At 46.1% G+C, this 9,322-nt stretch overlaps 1 protein-coding gene across 1 annotated transcript in view; it reads left to right on the forward strand.

Moving 5' to 3' along the window:
* Positions 1-1,107: 1,107 nt before the first annotated feature.
* The window catches only part of LOC108513717 (pregnancy-specific beta-1-glycoprotein 8-like), a gene marked incomplete at its 5' end in the record, with an annotated part of 13,956 nt that continues 5,741 nt past the window's right edge, over positions 1,108-9,322 (forward strand). Inside the window, 2 exon segments of the mRNA XM_017849584.1 lie at positions 1,108-1,477; positions 7,097-7,375. Of these exon segments, the coding sequence (XP_017705073.1) occupies positions 1,108-1,477; positions 7,097-7,375 (649 nt within the window).

Raw genomic sequence — 9,322 nt, forward strand, 5'->3', positions numbered from 1 at the left:
CACTTTGGGAGGCCAAGGCGGGTGGATCACGAGGTCAGGAGATTGAGACCATCCTGGCTAACATGGTGAAACCCCGTCTGTATTAAAAATACAAAAAATTAACCAGGTGTGGTGGTGTGCTCCTGTAATCTTAGCTACTCGGGAGCTTGAGGCAGGAGAATTGCATGAACCCGGGAGACAGAGGTTGCAGTGAGCCGAGATCACGCCACTGCACGCCAACCTGGGCGACAGTACGAGACACTCTATCAAAAAAAAAAAAAAAAAAAACCAGGAATGAAGGCTCTGTTGGAGCCTGGATAGGGGAAAATATACCAGAGAGGGACAAGGGTCAAAACAGGAAAATCACATTGAACTGGAATTGGTAAGAGGTAGGAAAATCTCAAGTGTTCTCTTTTGCTGCTATATCATCACTGGCAGCCACATTTTGAAAAATGATAATAATAACTATTGTCAGATGACACATCAAAAGAAAATATAAGCAGGGCATGAAACACTGTCCTCAGCAAAAAAACCTCAACCATTGGAGAAAGACAAAATAAACCACACACATGGAGGGCCCTTAGAACTCTCACATCTACAGGAGTCTGCAGCCTGTCCCAGGCACTGGGACGCAACCAAGATCACAAAAGTCCCTGTCCTCACGGAGCTCATGCTCTCATGGGCAGGAGGAAAGACATGCAAAGAGATCGAGAATATGAGGTCAGGTGTTGACAAGAGCTCCGGAGGGAGCAGAGCAGGGAAAGGTCAGAAAGGGAAGACCCCGGGTCTCTGAAGGAAGTGTCAGGAAAGAAGTCTAAGGATACCCTGATGTGAGTAGGACCTGACGGCAGTGTGGAGGAAGCTGTGAAAATCCCTGGGGAAGAGGATTCCAAACAGAAAAATGACGAGGTCAGAAGTGTTGAAGGAATAGGTATTGTGCTGCTGACCTTGACCCAGTAGGACAGTAGGACACAAAACAAACACATACACACAGAAAAAGGGGTGTGTGTGTGTTTGTGTGTGTGTGTGTGTGTCTTCAAGGCTGATGATTGAAGAGATCTTCTCAGGATGCAGGGACCAAAGCTTTCACCCCCATACATAGGTCTCAATATTGACTGATGCTCTCTCTACCTCCTAGCATCACTTTTAATCTTCTGGAACCTGCCCACCACTGCTCAAGTCACGATTGAAGCTCAGCCAACCAAAGTTTCTGAGGGGAAGGATGTTCTTCTACTTGTCCACAATTTGCCCCAGAATCTTACTGGCTACATCTGGTACAAAGGGCAAATAATGGACTACCACCATTACATTACAGCATATGTAATAGACCCTGAAACAATTATATTTGGGCCTGCATACAGTGGACGAGAAACAGTATATTCCAATGCATCCCTGCTGATCCAGAATGTCACCCGGAACGACACAGGATCCTACACCATAAAAATCATAAAGCGAGGTGATAGGACTGAAGGAGTAACTGGACATTTCACCTTATACCGTGAGTGATTCCATATGATCTCTGGGTGTTGGGGGGCAGGGGTCACTTCTACTTTGGACATACAGGATTGTCAGGCCTAGACTGTGCCTTTGTTCCTCTCTGCATTATGTCCCCTGTTGGGGTTTCAGCATTTAGTGCAGGACACACACAGAGGAGATAAACTTCAGCAGATCAGAATTCCTTTCCTGCCTCCAGACCCTGCAGACACTTGTTGCACAGGAAGGACAGTCTGATGGGGGGTGCTCAGCAGGAGGAGATCAGTCTCAGCCAAGCACCTCATGCCCTCTTCATAAACTTGACCATGAGAAAGACCCTGGAGAACTGAGTAGGGCTTTCCCTAAGGGGCCCCATGAGATACTCTCAGAGAAGCTCAGCCCTAGAAACCTCAACCCCAGACCCCTGTCCCTAAATCCTTACTCCAGATAAAGCTGAGGAGCCTGTGCCAGGACTTACTGGGACCAAGGATTCACCAGCTGTCTGAGTACTGTGTCTCCTGGAGCTGCTCACCAGCCAGGGCTCAGCCCTCAGAGCCTCATCTGGGCAAGGACAGAGCTTTCTTCACCGGAGACTCAGAGTGTAGAGGACAGAAAGACAAGCTTTGTAGGCCATCAGCCAACTGCCTTGTGAGGTTTAGGACATTCCATAGAAAATCTAATGTCCCCAGAAGCAGAAACAGAAGAGAGAAAATGTACTTGGCAGCAGCTTGTCCACAGGGTTCTGACCTAAAAGTGTTCTCTCATGGAAGTGAATAATAATAAATGCCGTTTGTGTGAGCACCTCCACTGTGCCAAGCATTAGCTCAGGTGACTGTGAATAATTTACAATTTATTCACAGATAGCATGAAAAGCCACAATCCATTTACCATTTAGCTTTTATGACTGAGAGAAAACTGAGGCACAGGAAGGCACACTGAACCAGAGTCACACAAACACATAAGGCAGATCAGGGTCACATGAGGTCTGTCTGCAGCCACAGGCCCATCCTCTCCTCTACCTGAAATGAGGGCTTATTGGGTTCCAAGGCCCCCATAGTCATTTATTGGCTCCAACCCTCTCTTCTTAGGCATCCAAACCTCAGAGGAGTGAGAGCAAATGGTCAGTTGATTAGTCTGTACACCAGAACTAAATCACCGGCCTCAACTGTCAGACTCAGTGCAAAAAATGTCCAGGCCTCACCCTCATATCTTAACCCCTATCACTGAACCTGAAATCCTGTGTTTCCCAAAGTCCCCATGTCACTGGCATGACAAGATAAAGGAAAGGAGCTTGTATTCTTTCCCCACTCACACCCTGCACCAGCTCAAGTCCAGTGAGAGACACACAATCAGGTGCTCTCACATAACAAATGAAGGAATTGAAAGAAGAAATGAATGACCCATAACCTCTTTAGAGACTGGATCTCAGATGTAGAATCCTAGGAGGTTCTAGCCACACCTGTCCCTTCTCCTTCAGAGGCTGATGCCCATGTTTCATCCCCCCACTACCTCTTGCCCCTAAAGACACCCCACCTCATGGAACTCTGAAGCTCTTTGGCCATGGGAGAGTTTTCAGGGCTCCCTGGTCCTGGACTGTGGAAATGGGGACACCTAGTCCCTGGGGTCTCTGAAGTCACTGTAGCCCCCACTGTTCACTGCCATGCTGTCTCTGTCTCTCTCTGCTTCTCTGTGTCCCTCATCTTGCCCCACTTCATTCTAACTGGCAAGCCCTGTCCTGCACAGCCTCTTCCTCCACCCCTAGGCCTTCCCCAGACACTCCCTCTAACTAGGCTGATGGTTCTATTCCCTTCCTGCTAACACTGTGGAATGGCCCACCTCCCAGGAAATGGGAAAGGCACAGAAATCACCTGGAGTTGCCACTCCTGCCAGGCTTCATCTCGAGCCAGAGTCCCCAGGTCACTAAGAGAATGAGCTTCCACTGTATCCCCACCCAGGGCTCTTTCCCTTTGTGAGGCTGTTCTGTGGACAAGACCATGGGACATGGATAGACAACTCCTCCATCCACTCTTATAATTCTCAGACAAGTTCTTCTGCCTCCTGCACAAACAAAACCAATTGATCCAGATGGTGATTTGCAGTAAATGAAGATTTTAATGACTCCAAGTCTGCCAAAGATGAGGATAGAGGTTTATTATTACTCAAATCAGCCTCCTTAGTGGATCAGGGGTTAAAGATTTTCAAGGATAGTTTCAGGGACACAGGACTAAAAAATGGGTACTGCTGATTGTTTGTGGATGGAATCATGTGGGCGGAGGGAAATGATCTGTTTGTGCTTGAATCTGACTGTAGGTGGGGACCACGTGACTGGCTGAGCCACTAGTCATGGGTATGGATGAGATCAGTGTGTTGCCAGAATGCAAAGAATGAGAAACATCTCAAAAGATCAATCTCAGGTTCTACAATAGTGATGTTATCTAGAGCAGCAATTAGTTACAAATTTTGTAAACTCTAGCCAAATGACATTTGAGGAGTAAGGGATTATAGAAACTGTGCCTACATTTTAGCAGAATTCAGTTCCCTCCTATAATCTTACTGCATGGCCTTTCACCAGTTTTACAAAGGCAATCCCTGGGCAAAGTAAGGGTATTAGTTTTATCGAGGAACTATTATCATTCTTGCTTCAAAGTTAAACCATAAACTAAATTCCTCCCATGGTTAACCTGGCCTGTCCAGGAATGAGTGAGGACAGCCAGCCTGGGACTAGATGCCAGATGGAGTCAGCCATGCCAGTTTGCTGTCACTGTTGTAATCTTTGCACTGACTCACCAGGGTGTCATAGGCTGGACAGGCCTGCCGTTTCTGAAGCCCATGGGCTGATTTCACCCATTTCATTCATGACTGCATCCTCAACCTACTATGGAGCTCACATTCTCCAGTCACTTCCTAGAGACTTCTGGTTTCTTGTCAGGCATATAACAAGCTTCAAATTTGTCACTCACTTCTAAGAGTAAGTAAAAACCTAAACAAACTCAAAAGTCAACAACTCATTAAAATCCCTCAGAGATGGCCAGTCACAGTGGCTCATGCCTGTAATCTCAGCACTTTGGGAGGCCGAGACGGGCGGATCATGACGTCAGGAGATCGTGACCATCCTGGCTAACATGGTGAAACCCCGTCTCCACTAAAAATACAAAAAAATTAGCCTGGCATGGTTCCGGCCACCTGTAGTCCCAGCTCCTCGGGAGGTTGAGGTAGGAGAATGGCATGAACCCAGGAGGCGGAGCTTGCAGTGAGCCAAGATCGTGCCACTGCACTCCAGCCTGGGCAACAGAGTGAGACTCCATCTCAGAAATAAAATAAAGAATAGTTCTGTTAGAGAAATGAAGAATGCTTTTGATGCTTACTGGTAGAATGCACACAGCTGAGGAAAGAATCCCTAGCTTGAGGATGTTTCAATAGAAACTTCCAAAACTGAAACAGGAAAGTTCAAAAAGAGTGATGGAAAAAAAAGTGGAACAACATATTCAACTTCATATTTAACATTTTGTTTTGACAATTGCAATTTTTAAATGTTGTAGTTGTGGGACAACTACCAAGGCTGTAACACACATAATGGGAATACTGGTGGCTTTGGGGACCTGTTGGAGGTGGCCAGGTGGGTGCTATCTGGTGGTTTTACTGCCTGTGCCACATACAACTGTTTCCTCATGGTGATGCCATTTTCATAAGTTGGAGTTCTTTGTGTGGGGGACACATGAGCCATTGGCGTCTCACTTAGACTCTTCCTAATTCACAAAAACTGAAACTCGAGTTATATTTCCTGAGGTTGACAGAAATGAAGAAAGCATTTCACATACCTGTTTTGCGCTCTTCCCCACTTTTCCTAACTCTACACAGAAATTAGAAACAGGGAGCTCTTTCTATATTTACTAACATAACACACATCACTTCTTTTAATTCAGCATCATTCCTCCCTTTATGTAATTGACACACTGACCAGTTCTGTCCTTTTGAAGGGATTCCCTCTACTAAAGGACTTGCTAATTTCAAATCATCTTTGGCATCTTTCTTTGAGCACAATGTGATCCTGCTGGAATTCACGGCACACCTAAACTTTAATTGGGTATCAAGACAAATACTACTACCAGAAATTGATCTTAGATGTTTCGACCATCAGTAAAACTTTCCACTTATGACAACATTTTAATGTTTCCTCCAAATCTTTTTTGTTTTGTTACTAGAGTCAAAACATAACATGAGTTCTAAACTCCTGACAACATTTTATGAAAAATTACAGTATTACAAATTGAGCATCCCAAATCCAGAAATCCAAAATCTGAAATGCTCCAAAATCCAACACTTCTGACCACTGATGTGATGCTAAAAGAAGTGCTCACTGGAGCATTTTGGATTTTAAATTTTCAGATGTGGGATGCTAAACCAGTATATCTGCAAATGTTCCAAAATAAAAAAAAAAAGTTAGACATCCAAAACACTTGATTTTAAGCTTTCTGCATATGGAACACTTTATCTGTATGAACAATAGGCATAAAGCTGTACTGGAGATCTCTCGAACCTCCTTATCCTGCATAACTGAAAGCGCACACCCATGGAACAATGCCCTATTCCCCCAACCCCAGCTCCTGGAAACTACTATTCTACTCTCTGATTCATTCTGGAATCCACTGAGATGAGGTACACAGAGTAGTCAAACTCACAGAATCAGAGAATAGAATGTCTAATGACAGAAAGTATCTGCAAGACTTCTTCCCAAACATTGGTCTAATAGCCACCAAACCCATATGGTCCATGAGGGCCAGATTTCCATCATCACTTCAAGTTCACCCTTTCCACCAATCAGTTCTGCACTTGCAAACATCCACATGTATTTCTAGAAAGATACACATGGTAATCACCTGCCCTCTACAGGGGGAAGGGAACATCATGGACACAGGAGAGGGAACGTGATCTTGGTCCAAAGCTATCAGCTCTTGCGCATCGCCTTCACTTTTTGTAGGTCATCCCTTGGACTCTGCTCTATCTTTAGAGGTCACTGGCTCAAGTCAGTCACTATGAGACAGCTAGGAAAACTGCCCCAACTTGTGGCTTCACTGCCTGTTGACTGAACTGACCTCCAGGCTTGACTCTGGTCTCCCCTGTGTTATTTCTGCTGAAGTATGCAATCACAGGCCAGGCTTCCCAGTACCCAAAGGGTTTAAGGATAATGGGAAGTTCCATGATCCATCTCTAGGATGTCCTTGCAAAGGGAAGCTGCAGAGAAAACATACTTTGGGGGGCAAAGTAAGACTGAAACTAAGAAGATTCCAGCACTGCATGCTCCAGGTGAGGACCCCAAGGTGGGCCAGGCAGGCAGTTGGAGAGGGAGGAACTCAGAGAGGCACCAGGGGCTGTGACTGCTGATCCCATGTCTTTCCATGACCCAATGCTGCTGCTCAATGCACACTTGAGAAAGTCTGTGCTTCTCCCACATAAAGCAGGCAGCCTCACAATCTCTGAGCCCTCCGATTGCCATGCATCTGTCTTTTAACACACACACACGTGCCATGGGCTTTTAAGGACTGGGGTGAGCTGAGAGGTGGGAAAGGCCATCCCTGACTGAAAAATGTCTTTGGAGGCATCAAAGGTGCCACACAGGGCAATCTTCTCTCTGTTATCTGCACAGTGGAGACTCCCAAGCCCTCCATCTCCAGCAGCAACTTAAACCCCAGGGAGGCCGTGGAGACTGTGATCTTATCCTGTGATCCTGACACTCCGGATGCAAGCTACTGGTGGTGGATAAATGGTCAGAGCCTCCGTAACAGTCGCACATTGCAGCTGTCCAAAAACAACAGGATCCTCATTCTATTTATTGTCACAAAGGATACTGTAGGACCCTATGAATGTGAAATGAAGAACCCAGTGAGTGCCAGCCGCAGTGACCCAGTCACCCTGAATCTCCTCCGTGAGTATCTTCTGTTCTTCTGTGAGGCAGGCTGCCATTCCAAATACACATGGCCAGAGGCCAGGCCTCCCAGTCCCTCTCAGGTCCAAATACAGAGACCTTTACCCCTGGACATCAAAGTTGGCCATGACTACTAAGAGTAGGCTTATGCTTGATCAACAGTGGGAGAGAAAAGGCTGCTCTGTCATGGGAAACTCAGGGTCCACAGCTTATGATGGGAGAAACAGGTCAGTGTCTCAGGCTCCAGACCAGTGAACACAGCAGAGATTTGGCTGGGACTTCAATATTGTGACTTAGCTCACAGGGTCACTGTGGCCCTTCCACAGACCAGGATTTTCCCTTCTCTCTGACAACATCACCTGTGACTTTCTTCTCTTTACTCCAGATGGCTTGGATGCCCCCACCATTTCTTCTTCATACACCTATTACCATACAGGGGAATTCCCCAAGCTCTCCTGCCTCACAGACTCTCACCCACTGGCAGAGCATTCTTGGCTGATTGATGGGAAATTCCAGCAATCACCACAAGTGTTCTTTATCCCTCAAATCACTAAAACATATAGAGGGTGCTATGTCTGTTTCATGCATAACTCAGCCACTGGTGGAACAAATCTCATAATCAAAAGGATCATAGTCCCTGGTAGGTGGATCCCTGGAGCATTGGCAATATGTTTTCCAGTGAAGCCTATCTGACTATCAGGAAAGAGCCACCTGCCCTCTGCAAAGGGAGAGGGAAATCAAAATCCCAGGACAGGGAATCTGTTTCTGCTCCAAAACCACCAGCTTTTGCCTGTACCCTTCACTCATTCTAAATCATTCTTTAGACAATGCACTAACAATGAACAATGTGAAAGGAAATTCAGAAAAGAATTTCCATTCACATTAACATCAAAAGGAATAAAATATTTTGGAATAAGTTTAACCAAAAAAGTCAAAGTGTTATACCCTGAAAACTACAAAATATTACTGAAAGAAATTAAAGACAATATCAATACATGGAAAGACATTTCATTCTCACGGATTGGAAGAATCAATATTGTTAGGAAGACAATACTACCCAAAGTGAGCTCCAGATTCAACACAACCCCTACCAGAATCCCAGTAACAATTTTGCAGAATTACAAAATCTGTCCTAAATCTGACCTGACAGGCTCTTATTAATGATGGCCACAACAGAGACACTGAGAAAAAGATGCAACCATGAAAAGGTGGAAACTTTTGATGACATAGAAAATAGCAATCAGATTCTCTCACATCCCAAAGCCTTCAAAAATATATGAGTGCAGCATGGCCAACATGGAATTGCCCAAAAACTAATCACCAAGGTAGAAACATGGTGAGAGAACAAAAAAAAGGGCAAGAAGAGGGCAGAGCAAGATGGCCAAATAGGAACAGCTCCAGTCTCCAACTCCCAGCGTGAGCAACACAGAAGACCGGTGATTTCTGCATTTTCAACTGAGGTACTGGGGTCATCTCACTGGGGAGTGCCGGACAATCGGTGCTGGTCAGCTGCTGCAGCCCGACCAGGGAGAGCTGAAGCAGGGCAAGGCATTGCCTCATCGGGGAAGCGCAAGGGGGAAGGGAATCCCTTTTCCTAGCCAGGAGAACTGAGACACACAACACCTGGAAAATGAGGTAATTCCCACCCCAATACAGTGCTTGAAGCAAACGGGAACACCAGGAGATTATACCCACACCTGGCCGAGGGGGTCCGACGGCCACAGAGCCTCCCTCATTGCTAGCACAGCAGTCTGCGATCTAACCGAAACGGCAGCAGCAAGGCTCGGGGAGGGGCGCCCGCCATTGCTGAGGCTTAAGTAGGTAAACAAAGCCACTGGGAAGCTCGAACTGGGTGGAGCTCACAGCAGCTCGAGGAAACCTGCCTGTCTCTGTAGACTCCATTTCTGGGGACAGGGCAAAGCTAAACAAAAACAACAACAACAACAA

The sequence above is a fragment of the Rhinopithecus bieti genome, unplaced genomic scaffold (genome assembly GCF_001698545.2).
Source record: "Rhinopithecus bieti isolate Rb0 unplaced genomic scaffold, ASM169854v2 scaffold_33305, whole genome shotgun sequence".
Classification (NCBI taxonomy): Eukaryota; Metazoa; Chordata; class Mammalia; order Primates; family Cercopithecidae; genus Rhinopithecus; species Rhinopithecus bieti.